General features: G+C 41.9%; 1 protein-coding gene and 1 pseudogene across 1 annotated transcript in view; both read right to left on the minus strand.

Moving 5' to 3' along the window:
* TWSG1 (twisted gastrulation BMP signaling modulator 1) overlaps nucleotides 1-13,479 on the minus strand; it is a 65,494-nt gene extending 52,015 nt beyond the window's left edge. The window contains exon 1 of the mRNA XM_041771862.1: nucleotides 13,326-13,479. Within this exon, the coding sequence (XP_041627796.1) occupies nucleotides 13,326-13,448 (123 nt within the window). The 5' untranslated portion in view covers nucleotides 13,449-13,479. The remainder of the gene's footprint in view (nucleotides 1-13,325) is intronic.
* Nucleotides 13,480-25,267: 11,788 nt separating this feature from the next.
* Nucleotides 25,268-26,099, minus strand: LOC121487352 (annotated as a pseudogene).
* Between the last annotated feature and the right edge of the window lie 401 nt (nucleotides 26,100-26,500).

The raw sequence follows: 26,500 nt of genomic DNA on the forward strand, positions 1-26,500 counted from the left end.
ATATATGTCCAAATTAAAAACTTGTAGATGAATACTCGTGGTATTCATCTAGCCAAAAAGTGGAAACGATCCAAATATTCATTAACTGATGAATGTATAAGTTAAATGTGGTAGATCTATAGATCTATCCTGTGAAATACTATTTGACCATAAAATAATGAAGTACTGGTACTTATTATAACATGGATGAATCATGAAAGAATTATGCTTAATAAAAGAAGCCAGACATAAAAGACAACATATATGACTCTATTTATATTAAATGTCCAGAATAGACATACAGAAAGATTTAAAGTAGACTGGTGGTTGCCGAGGTGCTGCGAAGAAGGAATGGAGAGTGAGTGCTAGGTATGAGTTTCTTTTTAGGGTACCAAAATATTTTAAAATTCAATTGTGGTGATAGTTGTGTAACTCTGTGAATACATTAAAAACCAGTGAATCGGACATTTAAATGTGTGCAATTTATAGTATTAGAATTATAAGTCAATAAAGCTGTTTAAAACAACTAAGACTTAGAGTATCTAACTTAAACTTACAGAAACCAGAGTTCCAGGAAAAAAGAGTGGGTATTACATATAAAAATAATAATAAAAGGAAATATTCCAGTCTTGAGCTCACAACACACCTCCTGTCTCCTAAAAGAGATTCATAAGGTACCCATCACAGTGCCCACACCGAAGGTAAGGATATGAAACTAAAGGTTTCCAGAGAGAAGGAAGAAACAAACTAACAGGGACGCCTGGGTGGCTCAGTGATTAGGCGCGTCTGCCTTTGGCTTGGGGCGTGATCCCGGGGTCCTGGGATCGAGTCCCACATCGGGCTCCCTGCATGGAGCCTACTTCTCCCTCTGCCTGTGTCTCTGCCTCTCTCTTTCTGTGTCTCTCATGAATTAAAAAAAAAAAAAAAAAAAAAAGGAACAAACTAACAAAGTCACCTACAGAGAATTAAAAACAAACAAACAAACAAACAAACAAAAAAACCAGCATCAGACTTCTTACTAGCAATATAGAATGCCAGGAACATAAAGACAGGAAGTATCTTCAAAGTTTCCAGGGAAAATAATGTAACACAGAATTCTATATTCAGGCAAATTACCAGTCAGGTATAAATAAAATGAGAATAAATGTATTTTAAAGAGATATGGTACCCAGAATGTTTCCTCCCTATATTGCCTTTGTCAGAAAATAGTCTAGGGCATGTTACAACAAAATGAGACTAAATCAGGAAAAGAACAAGACATGGAATCAAAGAAATAGTGGAGCCAACTTAGGAAAGTAAGAGTGGGGATGCACTACAGGAAAACTTGCATTAGATCTAGAGAGTCATCAGTTAAGTCTAAAAACAACACGGGAGGCTCCTTGGTGGTGGAAAAACAGACTAAGAATTTAAGACAACATAAGGTATTAATGACTAATGATGCAAAATCAAGAAAGACAATTAGAAACTCTCGGAAAACAAAATCATTCAAGAAAGAAAATGTAATCATAGTGCCCTGTGGGACCATACAGTCAACAATATTTATAAAATCATTACAAAATAAACATGGCTTATTGACGGTCAATTTTAGAATATATCTGTAAATAAAGCATGGAAGATTAAAAATGGTTACAAAACAAAGAACTAGGGTTAGTAACATTTATGGATAAATTACGGATATATATAATCCATAATATTATGGATATAGCACTTACATACTAATACTTATTAATATGTAAATACCAGTATATAAGTAATAGTTTGTAAGTGCTTAGATCTAAGTACTCTATATCTAATCCTCACAAAATCCATACACAATAGGATGGTTATCATCACCATTTCACAGATGAAGAAATTGAGGCACTGAAACATTAACTCCCTTGCCCAAGTTCAGATAGCTTGTACATCACAGAACTGGATTCAAATTCAGTCTGGTTTCAGAGTTCATGCTCTTAACTATTACACTATGTGCCTTCAGAATATAGATGTTATCAAGCTTGATGACATAAAAGTGAGAGTACAGGTGATACCCCATTCCCCACAGACTTTGAGATAGCTATCAGAAGTTATTTCAAAAGTAGGGGGATCCCTGGGTGGCTCAGCAGTTTAGCGCCTACCTTCAGCCCAGGATGTGATCCTGGAGTCCCATGATTGAGTCCCGGGATCAAGTCCCACATCAGGCTCCCTGCATGGAGCCTGCTTCTCCCTCTGCCTGTCTCTCTCTCTCTCTGTCTCTGTGTGTCTCTCATGAATAAATAAATAAAATATTTTTAAAAAAAAGAAAAAAGAAGTTATTCCAAAAGTAGAAAATTCTGAGGGCAGTATTCACAAGATGCAAGAAAACTGACTTCCTTACTTTCTATGATATTAAGTGTGGCGATCAATGAAGTGTGGCACCCCAAGAGATAATGTTTTTAAATGATAGGACAGAAAAAAAGGTTTAAGTACACAGTAGAAATCAAAAAGAGAGAGAATCATGAGAGAAACTAAAAACAGTGCAACAATTAGGGCAGAGCAGGAGATGGCAGGGAGAGAATGGTAAGCAAACCATGGCCTAATCTAAGCCTGTTCTGTCCTGGCAGAAAGGCAGGTTAGATACATAATCTAGAATTGGTAAGTTAAAAAACAGTAGTAGAAGCTTATTATTTAACCATATGGCTAAACAAAAACAAAAACACTAGATGAAGTACAAGTAGAAGCTATTACTTGGAAGTTTGAATGTATTTCAACCTTGGAGAACCTGGGGGCTCAGTACGTTTAGTGCCTGCCTTCAGCTCAGGTCACAATCCTGAGGTCCTGGGATCAAGCCATGCATTACACTCTCTGCTCAGCAGGGAGTCTGCTTCTCCCTCTCCCTCTGCCTGCTTCCCAAAATTGACGGTCTCTCTCTCTCAAATAAAGTATATTTTTAAAAAAGTATTTTAACCGAATAACAAAATAAGAGTAGAAAAAAATTATTCGAGGGATTATTTTTCTTTATGTATCCTTCCAACAATTTGACTTTAAAAAAAATTTTTTTTGACTTTTTATTTATTTTTTTAAAGGTTTTATTTATTTATTAGAGAGTACAAGGGGAGGCGGGGCAGAGGGAAAAGGGGAAGCTGACTCCCCGCTGAGTGGGGAGCCCAACTAGGGGCTCAATCCCAGGACTCCATAATCATGACCTGAGCCCAAGGCAGATGCTTAACCAAATGAGCCACCCAGGTGCCCCACAATTTGACTTTTTAAAAAAAGGCCTTTAGAAACTACACAGTCAGAAAACAACAAAACAGGAAAAAGTACATATCTATCAATAATTACTTTATATGAAAATAGACTAATGCTTCAATCAAAAGATGAATGGTGACTAAATAGACAAAAAAACAAGACCTATCTATATGCTGCTTATAAGAAATTCATGTCAGACCTAAAGACACATAAAGACTAAAGGTGTCGGGATGAAAATACATTCACCATGAAAATGAAAAAGAAAAAAATAAATGGAGTAGCAATACTTGTGTCAAACAAAACAGACTTTAAAACAAGGAATGGGGGCACCTGAGTGGCTCAGTGGTTGAGGATCTACCTTTGCCTGGGGTTGTAATCCTAGGGTCCTGGACTGAGCCCACATTGGGCTCCCTATGGGGAGCCTGCTTCTCCCCCTGCCTCTGTTTCTTACGAACAAATAAATAAAAATCTTTAAAACAAAAAACAAAAAAGCCAAGGACTATAGGGGGCATGTAGGTGACTCAGTCAGCTGAGTGCCTGACTCTTGGTTTCAGCTCAGGTCATGATCTCAGGGTTGTGAGATCAATCTTTGTGTGGATCTCTGCACTCAGCATTGAGTCTGCTTGAGATTCTCTTCCTCTCTCTCTGCCCCTCTCCCTGCTTATGTGCCCTCTCTCTCAAAATAATTAATTTGTTAAAAAGACTATAGCAAGGGACAAAGAAGGCACTACACAATGATAAAGGGATCAAGGAAACAAGATAATGTAACAATTATAAATAGCTATGCATCCCACATAGGAGCACCTAAATGCTTGAAGCAAATATTAACAGACATAAAGGAAAAAACTGATAGCAATATAATAATAATAGGGGACTTTAATACCCCACTCACATCAATGGATATATAATCCAGATAGAAAATCAATAAGGAGGGGCACCTGGGTGGCTCAGCCAGTTAAGCGTATGCTTTCAGCTTAGGTCATTGATCTCACGGTCCTGGGATAGAGCCCCATATCCAGCTCCCTGGTCAGTGGGAAGCATGCTTCTCCTTCTGCCCCTCCCCCTACTCATACTCACTCTCTCTCTTTCTCAAATAAATAATTTTTTTTTAATAAATAGAATCTTTGGGATCCCTGGATGGCGCAGCGGTTTGGCGCCTGCCTTTGGCCCAGGGCGCGATCCTGGGGACCCGGGATCGAATCCCACGTCGGGCTCCCGGTGCATGGAGCCTGCTTCTCCCTCTGCCTGTGTCTCTGCCTCTCTCTCTCTCTCTGTGACTATCCTAAATAAATAAAAATTAAAAAAAAAAAAAAAAATTATAATAAATAGAATCTTTAAAAAAAATCAACAAGGAAACAGTGGCTTTGAACAACACATTAAACCAGAAGGACCTAACAGACATACCCAGAACATTCCATCCCAAAACAGCAAAAAACACATTCTTTCCAAATACACATTATCCAGAATAGATCACATGTTGGGCCATAAAACAAATATCAATAAATTTAAGAAGACTGAAGTCATATGTTTGATATGACTTTTTTTTCTGACCACAATGAAAACTAGAAATCAATTACAAGAAATAATTCTGGAAAATTTCTGGAGGCTAAACAACCTGCTACTAGACAACAGGTGGGTCAACCATAAAATCAAAGAGGAAATTAAAAAAAATACATGAAGACAAATGGAAAGGAAAACACAACAGTCCAAAATCTTTTTGGACTGCAGCAAAAGCAAAAGCAAAAACTTTCCTATAAAAGGAAAGTTTATAGTGATACAGGTCTAATGTATCAAAAAACAAGTCTCAAATGAACAACCTAACTTTACAATTTAGTTGTATTAGCTAAAAAAAAAAAAAAAAAAAAAAAAGCCCAAACCTAGAAAAAGGAAGGAAACAACAAACATTAGAGCAGAAATAAATAAAATGGGGATAAAAAACATAATAGAAAATATCAATGAAACCAAGAGATTGTTCTTTGAAAAGATAAACAAAACAGATAAACATTTAGTCAGACTCATCAGGAAAAAAAAGAGGGCGGGCTCAAAATCAGAAATAAAGGAGGATAAATAACTAACACCAGAGATATATAAAGGATTATAGTATTATGAAAAATTATATGCCAACAATTTGGATAACTTGAAAAGAAATGGGCAATTTCCTAGAAACACAATCTTCCAAAACTGAATCAGGAGGAAATAGAAAATTTGAACAGACCAATTACTATTAAGGAAATTGAATCAGTTATCAAAAAACTCCCAACAAACAAAAGTTGAGTACCAGATGGCTTCACAGGGGAATTTTACCCAAAATTTCGAGAAGTGTTGGGATGTCTTGGTGACTCAGTTAAGCATCTGACTCTGGCTCAGGTCAGGATCTCAGGATCTCAGGCTCCAGGCTCAGCAGGGAGTCTGTTTGAAGATTCTCTCCCTCTGGCCCTCCTCTCAGTCCCTCTTAAAATCTTTTTTAAAAAATAAAAAAGTGAAAAATAAATAAAGAAGTGTTAACACCCATTCTTCTCAAACTATTCCAAAAAAAAATAGAAGAAAACTTCCAGATTCATTCTATGAAGCCAGTATCACCCTGATACCCAAACCAAAAACACCACAAAAAGAGAAAACTATAGGCCAATATCTCTGATGAACATGGATGCAAAAATTCTCAACAAAATACTAGCAAACCAATTCAACAGTATGTTAAAAAAATAATTTACCACGATCAAATGGGATTTATTCCAAGGATGCATGGGTGATTTAGTATTTGCAAAGTGATCAACATGATACATCATATTAACAAGAGGAAGGATAAAAACATTATCATTACCTCAGTATATGCAGAAAAAGGCATTTGACAAAGTACATTCGTGATAAAACTCCATAAAGGGGGTTTAGAGAGAACATGCTCCAACACAGAAAGCGCCACATATGAAAATCCCATTGATAACATCATATTCAATAATGAAAAACTGAAAGTTTTTCCTCTAAGATCAGGAACAAGACAAGGATGTCCACTCTCATTACTTTTATTCACAACAGTAATGGAAGTCTTATCTGTAGCAGTCAGACAAGAAAAAGAAATAAAAGGCAACCAAATTGGTAAAGAAGAAATAAAGCTCACTCTTTAAAGATGACTTGATAGGGATTCCTGGGTGGCGCAGCAGTTTGGCGCCTGCCTTTGGCCCAGGGCGCGATCCTGGAGACCCGGGATCGAATCCCACGTCAGGCTCCCGGTGCGTGGAGCCTGCTTCTCCCTCTGCCTGTGTCTCTGCCTCTCTCTCTCTCTCTCTCTGTGTGTGACTATCATAAATAAATAAAAATTTAAAAAAATAAATAAAAATAAAAAAATAAAGATGACTTGATACTATATATAGAAAATCCTAAAGACTTCACCAGAAAACTAGTAGAACTGATAAATGAATCCTATAAAGTTGCAGGATTCAAAATTAATATACAGAAATCTATTGCATTTCTATACACTAATAATAAAGTAGCAAAAAGAGAAAGAAAACAATCCCATTTACAGTTGCATAAAAAGGATATCTAAGAATAAATTTAACCAAGGAGCTGAGAAACCTATACTCTTAAACTGTAAGACATTTATGAAAGAAACTGAAGATGACACAAAGAAAGGTAAAGACATTCCATGCTCATGGACTAGAAGAACAAAAATTGTTAAAATGTCTATACTACCCAAAGCAATCTACACCTTTTTTTTAAAGATTTTATTTCTTTATTCATGAGAGACACAGAGAGAAAGAGAGGTCTGCCTCTCACACAGGCAGAGGGAGAAGCAGGCTCCATGCAGGGAGCCCAATGCGGAACTCGATCCCAGGACTCCAGGATCATGCCCTGGGCTGAAGGCAGGTGCTCAACCGCTGAGCCACCCAGGGATCCCTGTAATCTACACTTTTAAAGCAATCCCTATCAAAATACCAACATCATTTTTCACAGAACTAGCACAAATAATACTACAATTCTTATAAAACTACAAAAGACCCTGAATAGCCAAAGCAATCTTGAAAAAGCACAGCTGACAGGCATCACAATTCCAGACTTCAAGTTAACAAAGCTGTAGTGATTAAACCAGTATTGTATTGGCATAAAAACAGACATGTAGATCAATGAAACAGGATAGAAAGCCCCAAAAGAGACCCACACCCATATTGTCAATCAATCTACAACAAACGGACAAGAATATGTAATAGAGAAAAGACGGTCTCTTCAATAAATGGCACTGGGAAAACTGGACAGCTACATGTGAATGAAACTGGACCATTTTCTTACACCGTATATAAAAATAAACTCAAAATGGATGAAAGACCTAAATATCAGACCTGAAGCCATAAAACTCCTAAAAGAAAACATAGGCAATAATATTTTGGACATCAGCCTTAGCAATATTTTTCTAGGTTTGTCTCCTGAGGCAAGGGAAACAAAAACAAACTAGTGGGACTACACCAAAATAAAAAGTCTTTGCACAGTGTAAGGAAAATATCAATAAAACAAAAGGTAACGCATTGAATGGGAAAAGATATTTGCAAATAATATATGTGATAAAGGGTTAGTATTTAAAACATAAAGAACTTATATAACTCAACACCAAAAAAACCCCAAATAATCCAATTAAAAATGGGCAAATGAGCTGAAGAGACATTTTTCCAAAGAAGATATCCAGATGGCCAACAGACACATAAGAAGATGTTCAACATCACTAATCACCATGGAAATGCAAATCAAAACCACAAGAGGCATCACCTCATACCAGTCAGAAAGGCTACCACCAAAAAGTCAAGGAATAACAAGTGTTGGAGAGGATGTGGAGAAAAAGGAACCCTCATGCACTGTTGATGTGTATTTATGTTGGTGCAATCACTGTAGGAAACAGTATGGAGGTAACTCAAAAAATTAAAAACAAAAATACCATATGATACCATAAAGAAAACTACCCAAAGAAAAGGGAAACATTAATTTGAAAAGATACGTGCTATGTTTATTGCAGCATTACTTACAGTAGCCAAGATATGGAAGCAACCCCATGTCCACACACAGATGAAGGGATGAAGAAGAGTAGTATACACACACACATACACACAAATAAGTCTTACTTAGCCATAAAAAAAATGAGATCTTGCCATTTGCAGCAACATGGACAGACCTAGAATATGTTATGTGAAAAGAGTTAGAGAAAGACAAATACTATATGATTTCACTTAAATGTGGAATCTAAAAAGTAAGGCAAACATTCTTAAATATAGAGAACAAACTAACGGCTGTGGGGGTGAGGAGACAGGAAAATATATAAGACAGAGATTAAGAGGTATATTTACAAACCTCCAGGTATAACATAAGTCACAGAGATGGAAATATATAGTCAATAATATTGTAACAACAGGAGCGGCTGGGTGGCTCAGCTGATTAAGCATCTGCCTTCAGCTCAGGTCATGATCCCAGGGTCCTGGGATGCAGTCCTCAGTCCTGAGTCGGCTCCCTGATCAGTAGGGAGTCTGCTTATCCCTCTCCCTCTGCCCTTCCCCCAGCCCGCTTGAGTGTGTGCTCTCTGTCTCTTAAATAAATAAAATATTTTAAAAAATATTTTAACTGTAACTACACTTAATCAGTGAACACTGAGTTCTGTATAGAATTGTCAAATCAGGGGCAGCCCGGGTGGCTCAGCAGTTTAGCGCAGCCTTCGGCCCAAGGCATGATCCCGGAGACCGGGGATCGAGTCCCACATCAGGCTCCCTGCATGGAGCCTGCTTCTCCCTCTGCCTGTGTCTCTGCCCCTCTTTCTCCCTCTCTGTGTGTTTCTCATGAATAAATAAATAAAATCTTAAACAAAAAAAAAAAGAATTGTCAAATCAACATGTTGTACACTTCAAACTAATGTAACATTGTATATCAACTATACTTCAATTAAAAAAAGGAGAAAAATGCCTTTCTTACTCTGATTTTTAATAAAGAGAATATTTACCACATAACAGTCAGTTTCTTTCATTAGAACTATATAGAGTTAGAAGGAAACTTTGAGATCATCTAGCCAACTAATCTATTTTACACTTCATCTGTAGCATACTGTATTTTTCAAAGATGTCCATGCCATTTTATGCCACACACTCTTTTTATGCTCCTCCATCAGAGGTAGGGACTATGTTCCCTTCACTTAAATCCAGGTGGACCTATGACTGGTGGTAATACTGTAACCTTTAAGGTAAGACCATAAAATACATATTCCTTCAGCTTTCTTTCATAAAGCAGGTATCTTGGGAGCCCTGAGCCAATATGTGAGATATCTCTAGTCTTAAACCAACACACTAGAGAAGTATATAGAGAGACAACTGAGAAAGTGAGAAAGCGAGTGAGTGAGTGAGAATGAGAGTGCTGGAGAATTTTCTTAATTTAGTTAGACTTATCAGTGAGGCACATATAGCTATTTAGATTTCAATTAATTAAAACTAAAATCTAAAAATCTAAAAATCTATTTTTTCAACCACAAAAGCGATTATTATTATTATATTTCAAGTGCTCAATAGCCTTATGTGGCTAGTTTCTACTGCACTGGACTGTTTCTACTACAGACTGTTTCTATCATTGTAGAACATTTCAGGGAATAGTGCTGCTTCAGATAACTCCAGTCCTTAGCCTTCAAGCTGCCCTAGTGTTGTGTAGTGAGTTACCCACTGAACCTTGCAGAATGCAAACTTGTGGGCAAAATCAACATTGTTTTCAGCCACTGATTGTTGGGGTGGTTTGTTACATAGCATAGTAAGAGGAGAAAGAGGAAAATAAAGTTCAGAATGTGAAATAATCTGCTGGAGTTTTCAAGACCATAAAATGAGTCAAAATTGCTACATTTTACTTCAATGTCCACTGTTTGTGAATAAATGAACAAGAAAATCCCCAATTCTGGATCCTGTGATATGTTTAACTTCAAACACCCTGCCACTATGCACCAGAAGTGTTGTCTCTACCACTTCAGAAAAAGATCTGATGATTCCTGGCTCTGAAGGAACAATAGGAACCAAGAAATGTCAGCATCACCGAATTAATGGTAAAGCTAAAGTCTTAGCTTCTTTCCAATGAATTTACTAGAGTCACCATTTAACAAGTAAAGCTCAATTTTCCAGTTTTTACACTCATTTTTAAGATTTTATTTATTAGACAGAGGGAGAGAGAGAGAACGTGCACAAGTAGGCAAGTGGCAGGCACAGGGAGAAGGAGAAGGAGACTCTGAGCAGAGAGCCTGACAAGGGACACCACCTGAATCAAAGGCAGATGCTCAACTGAATGAGCCACCCAAGTGCCCCTACATGTTTTTAAATTTAAAAACAAAAGAAACAAGCCAAAAACTTTTAAGAGTATTTATCAATATTAACCAAAAGCTATCTTTAAAATATTCCTTTACCAAGCAAGTTATTTTAATAAAATCCAATTTTAAGTATTCAAACTAACAGAAATTACAGATTTGGAGAGTCAAAAATAATTTAGGATTTAAGTGAAATTCCACCTGAACATGAATATAGCAACTGTTGCTATATTTGCAACTTTATTTCTAATAATAAGAAACTACATTGAAACAACGTGGGAAGTGACACAGCTTCCCCATCAGACCAGAGCACAAAGCTGGGCTTCATGTATAGACTTCAAAATTTTCTGCCAGCATGAGCCTAAGCAAACACGCCATATCAAAACTTTCATGTATAAAATTAGATGATATTTAAAATTACTGTTAATTCTTTCTTTCTTTTTTTTTTTTTAAGTAATTTCTACACCAACGTGGGGCTCAAATACACAACCTTGAGATCAAGAGTCTCATGCTCTTCCAACACAGCTAGCCAGGCACCCCTAAAATTGCTAATAGCTGTGTTTCAGAGTTCTTATCTTTAAGATGTATATATTAGAATTGTGATAAACAATATCAGCAATTTGCCTGAAATTAAGACGTATCTGGGGTGAGCAGCGCAGAGGAACAGAGATGAAATATGGGTGGTCCGGAATTAATGATTGCTGGAACTGCCCTTCACTATACTCCTCTCTTCCACTTATTCTTAAAGATGTCCACGGTGGGAAAAAAATAAAAACAAACCAACAAACTTCCCTATTTTAATGTTTTGGTTTGAAATGCAGAGTTAGGGTAAAGAGAGCATGAGATGGTGGCAAACTACTAGATAAAGGTCAGGCTTCCTAGGATCTTGACTATTAAATGAGAAGGACCAAAATGTCCAAAATAAATACAAAATGCCTCAACTCTATAAAAATCATTATCACTTCTAATACATACACACAACTGCTCTATGTCAGGATTATAGCCAAGAGGTAGCTGACTCATACCTTACGCTGAATTCTAATGTGTGTAGTTACCAAATTTCTTAGCCAACAGCTAAAAACTAATAAATACAGACACACAAAAGGCACAAGACTGTTGATGGTCTAACACGATGAGAAAAGAAAACAGCTCTGTAAGATGTGAAGTTCACCACTCATTAACACAACTTTATGGAGTAATAACCAGTATGTTAGGTAGAACCGCCACAGGCTTTGGAGTCAAAGACCTCGTTCTAAAGTCAATCACTAGCTATATGAACCTGACCAAACTACTTACCCTCCCTTTTTCTTCAGAAAAGTGAGAATGGTAACTAAGCTTATCCTGATGACTGAAAGAGAGATAATTGTCAAGTATTTTGGAAGCAGATTCTCCACAATCTCAGCCAATTTGCCTGCAACCTTGTGAGAGACCCCGAGCCAGAAGCACCCAGCTCAACTGCTCCTAGACTCTCAACCCTCACACACCACATCACATAAATGTTTACTGCATTAAGTAGCTACATTTGGGATAGCCTGTTGCACAGAATACACAACTGTTACATTATATAAGGGAACAATATGACTATTATCTGATTAGCTAAAAAAAAATTTTTTAAGATTTTATTTATTTATTCATGAGAGACAGAGAGAGAGAAAGGCAGAGACACAGGCAGTGTCCCGGTGCATGGGAGAACCAGGCTCCATGCAGGGAGCCCAATGTGGGACTTGATCCTGGATCTCCAGGGTCACGCCCTGGGCTAAAGTCAGCGCTAAACCGCTGAGCCACCCAGGCTGCCCTAAAATTTGTTATTATTAGTTTCAGAGGTAGAATTCAGTGATTCATCAGTCTTATATAACTCCCAGTGCTCATGATATCACACGCCCTCTTTAATGCCCATCACACAGTTACCCCGTACCTCCCACCCCATAGCCTCAAGCAACCCTCACTTTGTGTCCTAAGATTAAGAGTCTCTTATGGTTTATCTCCCTCTCTGGTTTCATCTTGTTTTATTTTTTTCCTCCCTTCCCCTCTGATCCTGTTTTGTTTCTTAAATTCCACATATGAGTGAGATCATATGAGCCACCCAAGTGCCCCTACATGTTTTTCTTTCTCAGACTGACTTATTTCACTCAGCATAATATCCTCTAGTTCCATCCACATCGTTAAAGGTGCCCCTTCGCATCACTGCATTTGTATGTATACATTTATACACACTATTTCTATCTTTGGGGTAAATACTTAGTAGTGCAATTGCTGGATCACAGGGAAGCTCTATTTTCAACTTTTTGAGGAACCTCCATACTGTTTTCCACAGTAACTGCATCAATTTGCATTCCCACCAACAGTGTAAGAGTGTTTTCCCCTCTCCCTGCATCCTTAGGATAGCTGTCGTTTCCTGACTTGTTAATTTCAGCCATTCTCACCGGTGTGAGGTGGTATCTCATTGTACACCTAAATATTTTTCTAAATATAGTAATTGAGTTTCTTTGGTTTATAAACTAGATAATAAAAGGAAACCTTTTACTTTATCTCAATGGAGTGCTCATCACTTTGCAGTGGCATATTTATGAAGACGGATATTATTTTCAGCACCAAACTTCTTAAATCTGACATTGCATATCTGCAAGAAAACTATGGAGATAAAAACCCAGACCAGCATGTTGCAGTTCAGTACCTCAGGAGCTGACCTACCTAATACTCAGGCATATATATATATATATCTCCATATATCCATACATACACACACACACACACACACACACACACACACACACACCCTTTATATAGGCACTCGATATCTGCTCTACATTTTAATAATAATAAAAAGTACGCTTAGTCCTACCTGAATGAGGCATTTGCTCACATCACTGGCACAGAGTGCTTTGTTACAAGTCAGCGACACAGGGACCCATGTCAGGAACACCAGGACAGCTAGAGTAAGCATAACAACAGCGTGTGACTTCATGTTTCTTCAAAGACGATCAACTTCCCGGAAGCTAAATAAACAAACAAAAGGAAAAACCAAAAAAACTTTAATTCAAAGGCAAGGGCTAGGTTAAGAACAAACAGAAATGAAAAGCAAAACAAATAAACCAATACTCATTGTGTTAAAAGACTTTTGAGTGATCATTTAAAGGACATTCTCAATGAATGATTAAACCTTCAAACTACACTTTTTATACAGTAGTGTCTTGTCAGCCAACTTCAAATATAAGTATATAAAATATATGTATGCATATATATATGAATCATCAGGTTGCTGAGGCAAATAACTAGTTATAATACTGCACCACTACTATTCAACTTTGGTTGTAGGCCTATTATTCAACTTTAAGCTCCTATTTAAAACTATCAATATTGAGGGATGCCTGGGTGGCTCAGCGGTTTAGTGCAGTCTTTGGCCCAGGGCGTGATCTTGGAGACCCAGGATCCAGTCCCACATCGGGCTCCCTGCATGGAGCCTGCTTCTCCCTCTGCCTGTGTCTCTGCCTCTTTCTCTCTGTGTCTCTCACAAATAAATAAAATTTTAAAAAATAAAAAATAAAACTATTAATATTGAATCATAATTTAAAACATTTCACAAAATTTAAAAATGCAAATTAGTCTAATGATTATCTCATTTTATCTCTTAATATAACTAGGCAGGATGAAGCAGCTTAGGGAAAGGAGTGGGCAGTCATTCCTTAACCCAAGAAATAACAAAGGGAATCGTAAATTGGGGATCCCTGGGTGGCTCAGCGGTTTAGCGCCTGCCTTTGGCCCAGGGCGCGATCCTGGAGTCCCGGGATTGAGTCCCGTGTCGGGCTCCTGGCATGGAGCCTGCTTCGCCCTCTGCTGTGTCTCTGCCTCTCTCTATGTCTATCATAAATAATAAATAAATATTTTTTAAAAGGGGATAGTAAATTATTAATTGTATTACGAACTCTTGTGTAATTTATTGAAATGTGAAGATATTCTTCGAATTCTATACCTTAGGTACCATGGATTCCTCAATGTTTCTTTTTAAAGCTCTTATTTATTTATTCATGAGAGACACCGAGAGACAGAGAGAGAGAGGCAGAGACACAGGCAGAGGCAGAAGCAGGCCCCATGCAGGGAGCCCGATGTGGGACTCGATCCCGGGACTCCAGGATCGCGCCCTGGGCCAAAGGCAGGCGCTAAACCGCTGAGCCACCTGGGCTGCCCAATTTTCTTTCTTTCTTTCTTTCTTTCTTTCTTTTTTTTTTTTTTTTTAAGATTTTATTTATTTATTCACGAGAGACACACACACACACAGAGGCAGAGACACAGGCAGAGGCAGAAGCAGGCCCCATGCAGGGAGCCCGACATGGGACTCGATCCCGGAACCCGGGATCACGCCCGCCAGGCCCGGCGCCCCGCCTCTACTCCGACCCCGGCCCCGCCCGCCAGACCCGGCGCCCCGCCTCTACTCCGACCCCGGCCCCGCCCGCCAGACCCGGCGTCCCGCCTCCCCTCCGGCCCCGCCCACGGCCCCACCCACCAGGCCCCTCCGCTTGCACTCCAGCGCAGCCCCGCCCACCAGGCCCACCGCCCCGCCTCCACTCCGGCTCCGGACTCGCCCTCCAGTACCAGCGCCCTGCCTCCCCTCCGAACCCGGCCCCGCCCACCGCCCCGCCCACCGGGCCCCGCCTCCACTCCGGCCCCGCCCACCGCCCCGCCTCCACCCCGGCTCCGCCCACCGCCCCGCCCTCCAGGCCCTGCGCCCCGCCTCCACTTCGAGCCCGGCCCCGCCCTCCAGGCCCAGCGCCCCGCCTCCACTCCGGCCCCGCCCACCGCCCCGCCCACCAGGCCCTGCGCCCCGCCTCTACCCCGGCCCTGGCGCCGCCCTCCAGGCCCACCGCCCCGTCTTCACTGCGGCCCCGCCCCCGGCTTCGGCCCCGCCCCACCCTCCGGTCACGCCCCACCGAGGCCACTCTCCGGCCCCAGGCACCACGCGCGCTGTGCCGCCGGTCTTTTCCCGCCCGGTCTCGGCTTTTCTTGTCGGCCTGCGCGGGGCTGCGGCCGACCTTGTCCGAGGCCTGTTCTCTGCACTTAGCATGTGTGGGACGTGCCCGAGCGCAGAGACTCCCCACGGCAACCCCGGAGGCAGCCGGATCTGTCCCGTCCTGGATGTGTTACAAGTGCAGCAGGTCTCTGGGTTCGGACTCTCCTGGGCAGAGCCTTCGTGCCGCAGTCCGCTAACACTGGCTGCGCCCCTCGTGAGAGCCCGGCGCCGTGCGAGCGCGGCTGGAGGAGCGGGGCGCCGGGTGGTGCTGGTCCCGGAGGAGGCCCGGGCTCGGGACGAGCGGGGCCCTGCAGCCCCTGCACAGCTGGCTCCAGGCCCCACGCCGTCTCAGCAGGACCGCCCCCCCCGCCCCCCCCCCGCCCCCCGGCATGTGTGACGCAGCACGCTTTTCGGCCTGTGCTTCACAAAAATAGGTAACACCGATAAGGGCATTTGAGAATTGCGCTCAGTTCTTTCCCGCACCCCTGGGAATTTGCATTTTTAAAAGATTTCAGCGTGCTTAAGGTGCAGCCCATCTTGCGAGATGATCCATGAAGTATTTTCCCCTTGGAAATGGTGATCTACTGATAAAGTCGTTTAAACTAGTAATCTTAAATGCCTCACATTCCCCTTTGTTGCTGGGCAGAAAACAGAAAAGAATGGAAAGAGGTGATTAGCTGAGGGCGGATTACATTGTCCATTTTTTTTACAGTAAGTAAACATGCATGTTAAAAATCATCCCTGAAAACTATCTTAAAGACATAAAGAGTGTACACAAACTTAACTAAGGATTTTGTTCTTTGGCATTGCTTACTGGTTAAATGAATTACGATACCCCAGTGCAATGAATTAAATCAGCTATTAAAACATGATGAAAACATGTGAGGTTCTCACATTTTTCGTCTCAGGACCCTTTAACACTCTTGAAAAGTACTAAGGACACCAAAGAGTTTTTTTGTTTGTTTGTTTTGTTTTGTTTTGTTTTACCAAAGAGTTTTTATATGTGCAGTATCTATCAAAATTTTTGAAGTTTAAACTGAGAAATTTAATGGGGCACCTAGGAGATCCTTATTCAGTAGGTCTGAGACAGAACCCAGAAACCTGCGTTTTTAATAAGTCCATGACGGGACAGATACAGCCCTCGGGGTTGCCGTGGGGAGTCACCGAGCTCGGGCACGTCCTGTTCTTGACCCGTGAAGAGCACCACTTAGGCCTCCCACTCTTGTTCCAGCCCAGGTCATGATCTCTGGGCGGTAAGATCAAGCCCCACGTGGGGCTCTGCACTCGGCACCAAGTCAGCTTGAGATTCTTTCCCTCTCCCTATTCTTTCCCCTCTACCCCTCCCCTCCCCTCCCCTCCACTCCTTCACATGCCTGCTCTCTCCCTTAAATAAACAAAATCTTTTTTTTTAAAGAGAAATTTAAGAAATATTTATTCATTGTTTCACTTAAAAATAATGGACTATTGTATGGTAACATGAACAACATTGTATGAAAAAAAAAGTACATATTGCAAAACAAAAAAAAATAGAAAAATGGTATTATTTTACATTTGTGCTCTTAAATGTCAAAGTTAATAGAAGGCAGCTGGATTTTTCTGTTGGCTTCTGCATTTAAAATGTTGCAATATCATGTATTATGTAGTCTCTAGTAAACTACTCTAAACTTGTGACAGGAGAATTAAAAAGGAAAATAATGTATTAGAATTTAAATAAAAAGAGTTTGGAGTTCATGAACCCCCTGCAAAGGTCTTGGGATTTCCAGGGTCCCCAGATTACACTTTGAGAACTAGTATTGCAGATGAATATTGTTGGTGTGGAAAGATATTCATGATACATCAACATTTACAAGTAGTATATATATTTTAGAATGGTTAATATTAAAAGTTGTGTATAGTTATTTTTCCAGTGGAGAAAACTATTCTGTCTCCCAAGGGGCCAGCACTTCAGAGGTTAGGGATTCTGGTTTGGAACCCACAGACAGTCCCATTCTCAGCATCTCTCTACTTGGCTGACTCAACCAAATTAACTGATCTGGTTTTACAGATTTGAAATAAAGTGAGTCACAGCTTATCAGCCTCCCAGCCTGCTCCTGTGGGAGGGTGGATCTGGGGATAGAAGGCTCATTTGAGGAGAAACCTCTTTTCCCCATCACTGCCTTTCTTTTCCATCCTTCCTCCTTGTTCTGTTATGCGTCTACTGCAAAGCTATCTAAAAAAATGAAAGAGGGCAGCCCGGGTGGCTTAGCGGTTTAGCGCCGCCTTCAGCCCAGGGCCTGATCCTGGGGGCCTGGGATGGAGTCCCGCGTGGGGTTCCCTGCATGGAGCCTGCTTCTCCCTCTGCCTGTGTCTCTGCGCCCCCCCACCCCGGGTCTCTCATGAATAAATAAATAAAAACCTTTAAAAAATACTATTAGATATTGGGTTTTTAGGCGCCTGGGTGGCTCACTGGGTTAAGTGTAGTTAAGCATTGGACTCTTGATTTCTGCTCAGGTCATGATTTCAGGGGTTGTAAGATTGGGACCCTCTCCAGCTCTGCGCTCAGCACAGTCTGCTAGAAATTTTCTTTCTCCCTCTCCCTGTGACCCTGCCCTCCTCATGTGTGCACATGCCTGCACTCTCTAAATAAATTAATAAATAAAATCTTAAAAAAGTTATAAACAGGGCAAGCCTGTTGGGACTCCTCTCACCCCTGAGAGCTTTCTCTGTATCTTTATTTAATAAACTTCTGTCTCTTTACTCAAAAACAATAAAAAAATAAAATAAAATAAAATAAAATAAAATAAAACATAAAAATAAAGTCCTTTGTCATTCCCTCTGTTATGAATGGTTGTTGATCCACCAGGCAAAAGTAACAATATTCCTTGGCTTGGGAGTGAGGGGGTAGTGGGTGGGGGGTTGCCCAGGCCCAGCAGACCACTGGGGAAGCATGCAGATCCCCCCTGCTGGGAGAAGATGCTATTTCAGAAGAGATTTGCAAAGGTTTATCAAGGACTATTGAAATATTTACAAAGCAATCTCAAAAGCCCTTAAGGCTTCCCCAAATTCAATGTTTACATGTGGGTTGCCTACCACATTAGGTCCAAACTCTGTATTTTTTTATTTAAAATATTTATTAATTCATTTTCATTTACCTTTTGTCCCCATCTGATCACAGAAATAGCACATGCTTAGCTGGGGACAATTTTTTAAATTATGGAAATTCATAATGATTACTCCTTACCATATTAGCTTCCAGCGACTGCTCCTAGTTTCATGTATATTTCTTCTTTTTTTTAGTCATATACACTAACATATGTTTGCAAAAAATGAAATTTGGTTAAGAATACTTCACTATAACTTGCTATTTTCCACTTAGCATATCTAGAACATCTTTTCCTGACAGTATATGCAGATCTTTTTTGATGTCACACAGATCCTCTCCATAAAGCCAAGCTGGTCTATTTTCACACTTCATACTTTTCCAATCTTGTATTTCTGCACATTCTTTTTGCTCAGGACAGGATTCCTACTTTTTTTCTAGCTACATATATCCTACCCACTCTTGAAAGCCTGTTCAGGGCAGCCCGGTGGCTCAGTGGTTTGGCGCTGCCTTCAGCCCAGGGCGTGATCCTGGAGACCTGAGATCGGGTCCCACGTCGGGCTCCCTGCATGGAGCCTGCTTCTCCCTCTCCCTCTGCCTGTGTCTCTGCCTCTCTCTCTCTCTCTCTGTCTTTCATGAATAAATAAATAAAATCTTAAAAAAAAAAAAAAAGAAAGAAAGCCTCTTCAAATATCAACCTATTCAGATATCAGAAGTCATCTTCCATGACTCAACACAGTGCCTGGCACATAGTAAGTGAATGAATTGATTAAATGAATGACTTCCCTGGCTAAAGTCCCCCATAGCCTCTGGGCTCCTAAAGCATTTATTCGCACTGACATTTCACTATTAATGTATATATGTTTTGTTTCCTCAACTAATTTTAGAAGCTTCTTAAGCACAGAAATCATGTTATTAATGTCTCATTTTGCTATGTGCAGGGATTCTCAGGTTCTTGGAAGATCTACAAAAACTAGGATGGATGGTTTCACCTGTATTAGCCAAAATGACAACAGTAAAGAAGATGTGGAAACAATTCATGAAAAAGGCTGCATGGAGTCAAGAGCTTAACAGTTACTTTAAGAAACTAGGAAAAGCAGAGGCATCTGGGTGGCTTGGTCAGTTAAGCGACTGACTCTAGGTTTTGAATCAGGTCCTGATCTCCTGGGTCTCTTGAGCTCCAGTTGCCCCGAAACAGTGGGGAGTGGGGGTCTGCTTGAGATTCCCTCTCCCTTTCCCTCCATTCCTGCATGTGCCTACATGCACTATTTTTCTCAAATAAATAAATCCTTAAGAAAAGAAGGAAAGGAGGGAGGAAGGAAGGAAGGAAAGGAAAAAGCAGAGATCACTGGTGCTTGGAATAATCAGAAAGAAAAAAAAAAAAGGAATAATCAGAAAGACTTCCTGGAGGCTTATGCTTGATCTGAAAGGAGTTCAATCTTAAAGGGCAGAGAAGGAGACTTTGAGGGGTGGAGGTAAAGGGAAGTGAGTGAGTGGAGGGGGGCTGGCTGGGAGGAGGTATGTCCTGGTAGCAGACAGCCCAAGACAGCGTTGGTCCTCAGAGCCGCACCACCTGATGAGACAGGAGCACCAAGTACCCAGGAACTTAACGCCGTGTGTGTTAAAACTCACGTAAGATATAATTTACCATTCTAAACACTTAAAAAGTATACAATTTGGTGGCACATAGCATAGCCACAATGTTAAGCAACTATCAACACTATCAAATTCCAGGAGATTTCTCGTACTCCAAAAGGAAACTCAATACCCATTAACCAATCACACCACACACACCCCATGCCCCCACCTTGGCAATCACTAGTCTATTTTATGCCTCTATGGGTTTGTCTCTTCTGGACATTTCAGATAAACGGAGTCAGACAGTATCTGGCCTTTTATTTTTTTTATTTTATTAAGATTTTATTTATTCATGAGAGCCAGAGAGAGAGAGAGAGAGAGAGAGAGAGGCACAGAGACACAGGCAGAGGGAGAAGCAGGCTCCATGCAGGGAGCCCGATGTGGGACTCAATCCCGGGACTCCAGGATCACGCCCTGGGCTGAAGGCAGATGCTAAACCACTGAGCCACCCAGGGATCCCAGTATGTGGCCTTCTTTTACCTGGCTTCTACACTTAGCATAATGTTTTCTTCTTTTTTAAGATTTTATTTATTTATTTGAGAGAGAGAAAGAGTGCATGAGCAGGAGGAGGGGCAGTAGGAGAAGCAGGCTCCCCACTGAGCAGGGAACTTAACATGGGGCTCCAACCCAGAACCCTGAGATAAGACCCAAGCTGAAGGCAGATGGTCAACCACTGAGCCACCTAGGTGCCCCAGCATAATGTTTTCAAGGTTCATCCATGTTGTAGCAGATAAAACTTCATTCCTCGTTGTGACTGAGTACTACTTTATTGTATGATATACTGCATTTTGTTTATTCAGTTATTAGTTGATGGATAATGGAGTTGTTTCTACTTTTGGCTATTGTGAATAGTATTGCTATGAGCATTCATGTACAAATTTCTGTTTGCACTTTTTTTTTTTTTTTGGTCTTTTAGAGAGAGAGAGAGAGAGAGCGAGAGCTAGTGCGTGCGAGTTAGGGGGTAGAGAAGAGCAGAGGGAGAGGGAGAGAGAATCCAAGCAGGTTGTAGTGCAGAGCTCAGCGCACAGTTCAATCTCATGACCCTGAGATAGTGACCTGAGCTGAAATCAAGTCAGACACTTAATAGACTGAGCCGCCCAGGTGACCCTGAACACTTGCTTTTAATTCCTTTGTGTATATAACCAGGAGTGGAAGGTGTCATATGGAAGGAACGTAGAGTTGAACATTACGTACAACTTGTTGAGAAACTGCAACTGCTGCTTTCCACAGCAGCTGTGCCATTTTTCATTCTCACCAGCAATGATATATGAGAGTGCCAATTTCTCCATATCCTTGCCAGCATTAGTATTTTAAAATTTTTTGATTATAGACATCCCAGCGGGTGCCAAGTGGTGTCTCATTATAGTGCCTAATTATTTTTATACATATATTTGTGGCTTGCTTTTTCCAGGAAAGATTGGAAGAAGCTGACAAAAATACAAATGAGACAGAAAGGGTCAAATAACCACTTAGGGAGTTTGAAAGGAAGGAAAATAAGGCCAAGAGAATAACACTGGGAACAGAGTGCCACAAAAATGACTCGCTGAGATGAATATAATAGATTGATTCTAAGCATTCTCACAGCAAATGCAAAGAAAGAAAACACAGCCTATCACAACATCCACAGTATTTGTAGGATAAAAATGAACTAGGACCACTGCCTTTCCTAATATTCATGCTTCAGATAAATTTCTCCCACAGGTTCCCATGAAAAACCGTTGAAATGATCCAACAGAAACATATATTGGATGGGGCGACTGGGTGGCTCAGTCAGTCAAACATCTGCCTTCGGCTCAGGTCATGATCTCAAGTTCTGGGATGGAACCTCCTGTGAGGACCCCTGCTCACCGGGGAGTCTGCTTGTCCCTCTCGCTCTGTTCCTCCCCCTGCTTATGCTCTTCCTCTCTCTGTCTCTCTCAGATAAATAAATAAGAAAAAATAAAAATAAATATATATTGGACAAATAAGTTTGAGGATCTGTTGTGTGCCAAGCACTGGGTTAGGCATTGGCTATTGCTAGAGACATGATTCTAGATAAGTAGTCTAACGTCTCTATGCTTCACTGTCCTCCTCTGTAAGATGGAGATAAGAACAGTACGTAAGTGATGTGATTGTTCTGAGGATGAAACAAAATAATATCAAGAGCCTAGGACAATGGAGGCTTCAAGAAATGTCAGTCATCGTGATGGTGATGTTGATGATCATGACTATGAAGAAGATGCTACCTGAACTTTGAGGCTTACAGTTTAGTGTATGTGTTGGGGGAGGAAGGAGACAGACAACCAATAAATAGACGGCTAAATCCATAATTCAAAATATGATAAGCTCTCTGAAGGAAATTAAAAGCATGTGGGAGAGAGAATAGCAGGGAGAGCCCCTCAGTTCTAGGAGTAGGGAGGGTTTCTCTATGGAGAGCTGTTTAAGCCAGAATCAACCATTTGCAGCATAAGGGGAAGAGTTCCAGACAGAGAGAATAGCATGTGTTGAGTCTCTAAGATGAGAAAGAGGAAATATGGTTAAAAAGTCATGCAGGAGAGGCCAGATCAAGCAGGCTTTGCAAGCCCTAGCAAGGATTCTAAGTGCAGCAGAAAACTATTGAAGGTTTTAAAGCAGAGTGGTGTGTGTAGATTGATGGGAACTAGGTTTGAAGTGGGTGAGGATGGAGCAGGGAAACCACTCAGGCTGGTTGAGATGAGGCTGGTTTGGACTGAACGGTGGCATTGGAGACATCCGGTTGGGTATAAGGTATGTTTTGGAGGAGAAATAACATGCCTTGATGACAAATTGGAACCAGGAGAAGGTGAGGGAGAGAGAGAGAGAGAGAGAGAGAGAGAGAGAGAGAGAAAGAGAGAGAAGGTTGGAGGATGACTCCCAGGTTTCTGGCTCTAACTGTGGGTGGTGCCATTTGGCGAATTGGGGAAAAAGAGAAGAGCAAGTTTGGGAGAGGAAATCAAGAGTTTGGTTCATGGCAAGTTTAAGATGTCTATTAAGGATTCTTACACGATGTGGCAGACTCTACCTTGGTTCTATGCCTAAAATATGAAGGCATTCCTAACTAGAGGAGGTCTAGTAGTGAGGCTTCTCCAGAGAAACAGAACCAGTAGGAGATACTGAGGTATACAGTTGACCCTTGAACAACATGGGGGTTAGAGGTGCTGACCCCAGCACTCCCTAAAAACTTAATTCCTAGTAGGCTACAGTTGACTGCAAGCCTTACCCATGACACAGTCAATTAATGCATATTTTGTATGCTGTATGTATTATCTACTGTACTCTTACTATAAAGTCAGCTGGAGAAAAGAAGAATTATTAAGAAAACCATAAGGAAGAGAAAATATATTTCCAGAATTGAAAAACCTCGTTCTGCAAGTGGGCCCACACAATTCAAACCTGTATTGTTCAGGGGTCAATAAGAAAAGAACTTGTGGCAGGAACTGCCTCAAACGGTTAAGGACACTTGAAGTTCCATGATCTGCTGTCTGCAGGCTGGAGAGCCAGGAAAGCCCGTGAAGTAATTCAGTTCAGGTCTGAAGACCTGAGAACCGGGGAGAGGAGGTGGCTGCTGGTTGAAGTCCCTGGCTCTGAAGGTCAGAAGAGCAGTAGCTCTAATGTCCAAGGCAGACACAGATAGAATTCTCAGCTCAAGAAGAGAGAAGGTTTGCACTTCCTTTACCTTTTTGTTCTCCTTGGGCCCCCAGAGGACCGGTTGAGCCTGCCTACACTGGAGAGCCAGTCTACTCAATGAACTCAATGAATTGTTTAATCTTAGCCAGAAATACCCTCTCAGACACACCCAGAAATGATATTTTACCAGCTGTCTGAGCGTTCCTTAATCCAATCAAGTTGACACATACCATCAACCATCACAGGGGTATAGCCTTTCTATGAGGGGCCAAAATAATGTGACTCAGATGATCCAGTTCTCTATACTTGAGTTCTCTACTTTTATTTTTTTGACAGAAGTAAAAATATTTATTTTATCATCTTCGGAATCTGGTCCCACAAAAAAGGCCAACACTTTTTTCAGTTCATTGTCTTGACCCTTCGAAAAATAGATCTTTCAATTCAGAGGTAAGGTATGTTGATAAAAGCAAATTTAGAGGTGTGCTCAGATAAAATTATTTCTCATAAACCAGTAATACAGGCAACCCTAGGCTTCCAGTTCACTCAGAACCCCTTCTGTCATGTACAGTCTCTGAAGGAGAAAAGAAAGTAAGAGGTTGTCTACAGACAAGGCACTTCAGAAACCACCATGGAGAAAACCCGAGTCCCCTGGGAACTGTGCTGACAGCCCCTGAGCCCAGACAGCCGTCAAGAGACAGAAAAGCCGAACCCCCACCTCCATGAGAACAGTTCCTCCGACTTTCCTGCTCACTCTTCCACCTGGCTCCCAGAGCCTGCCTCAGCCCTGCATTGCCCACCTGGCCCGCAAGACCCGGCAAGCAGGCCACTTGGACGCCGCTTTCGGAAGCTCAGAGCAGTTCCTGCTGCAGACGGTGCGGAATGCTTTCAGAGGCCCCTGCTGGGCATCTTGCAGGAGCAGGTCCTTTTGCAAAGGCGAGTTAGTGCAGATCAGCACGTTAGCAAAGCAAATATTAAATTTTTTTAAAAAGTTAGTTAATACTCTTGATTTCCCTCCTGATTATCTGTTCGAGCTGCAGCCTATAAACCTGCCAGAAATTAGGAAGGAATCCCCCCCCACCCCCAGGCACCTTGAAGGAAGCGGCTACAGCCAGTGAGAGTGCAGAAAGCCTTCCTTCTGGACAGTGATCATGGGACACCTGTAACCACTGAGAAGGGCCCAGCTGAGGCCAGGCAGCACACTCAACCCCTTCTTTGGCTTTGGGGGCTTCTGTTTAATATGGATCGCAGTGATGGAAGCAATGGTCTCAGAGTCTCTCATGTCAAGAGAGACAGGGACAGGGATACTGGAGCTTTTCTCCCCCTGTGTTCTGGCTGCACAGAATCCCAAGTGTTTCTTGAATCCCAAGAAACACTGACATGGTGCCAATTTACTGCCTAACATGTCAATCTTTCAAGAAAGCCAGGTGAGGAGAGACAGTCACACTCCAAACAGAGGCTGGCCAGGGAGTGCTTCGTCCTCCTTCCTTTGGCCCAGGTGAGGCGGCTCCTTTGCAGAAATTGTTATGAGGAAAAAGAAGTGTACGCTCAGATCAGACCTGGACCCAGCCTGTGCCTGGTTGAGTCTGACTGGAAGTGGACCTGAACTGGGAGCAACTGCTGTCTGGACGAAGGGGGCACCCCCAGACAACTGCTCCCCAGGGGGAGGGATCAGGGTGGAGGTTTTCCCCCCTGGGGGCAGGGGAAGCAGGCTCAGTCCTCCTGCGCTTGCAGGGCTTGCAGGCCGTGCTCCTCCCAGCTGCTCCTTCCTTCTTCTTCATGGTCCCGATGTTGGGCTTGATAGTCTGGCCCTCTTTGAAGCCTAGGTCCAACTTGGGGCCCTGGTCTGGGTTCTGGGCTTGCTTTGCAAATTCACACTGCTGTTTAACCCACTTGAAATGGTCCTGCAACGCAACATTGAAGTCAAAGGCATCGCCTCGGTCCCCAAAGCCAGTTCCAGTAAATGACCCGCGTCCATTTCCATCTTCGATGCGGATAACAAATTATCTGCTGGAATCGGTCACGCTCTCCACCTCTGTGCGGGGAAACTGGTCCACCGGGGCCTGAGCAAAGAGCTCCCCTGAGGTCCCGTCCTCCAGCTTGATGTAGGCCACCTGCCCTTTTGCAGCGACCCGCAGCCGGCCACTCCCTGATGGCTGGTCCAGCTGCCACTCCGCGGCCCTGTGGCCACAGTGGGTGGCCGGCGGCGGGATGCGGTAGACGTGCCCCTCCGGCTTGACGCAGAGCACCGACTCGGACTCGCCCTCCTCCATCTCGACCGAGTTCTCTATTTTCTAAAGATCAGTTCCTTAGATCATTACAGACTGATTATTTTTTTTTAAAGCCCAGGGAAAACATTGAAAAAGACACTGGAATGAACATAAGCTAGAGACAAGACTATGGAGACAGCTGCTCCTAGTATCTTCATTTGCCCTGTCGTGAGCATCACGGATGCAGCCGTAATCACCCGTGTGTGAATCAGGGCTCTGGGCATCAGCAGTTATGGCTGACACTTGCTTGGGAACCACACACTTGGAATTATGCTCTTGATGTCAACAGCATGATAGTGAATATGTTATCATCAGGAAAAGTAGGCGTAATGGTTTGCCTCCAGTGGAAATGCTAGCACACACCTCCTAACGATGGCTCCAACCACAATGGATTGGGATGAAAA

This window comes from Vulpes lagopus, chromosome 1 (assembly GCF_018345385.1).
Source record: "Vulpes lagopus strain Blue_001 chromosome 1, ASM1834538v1, whole genome shotgun sequence".
In the NCBI taxonomy this organism is placed as follows: domain Eukaryota; kingdom Metazoa; phylum Chordata; class Mammalia; order Carnivora; family Canidae; genus Vulpes; species Vulpes lagopus.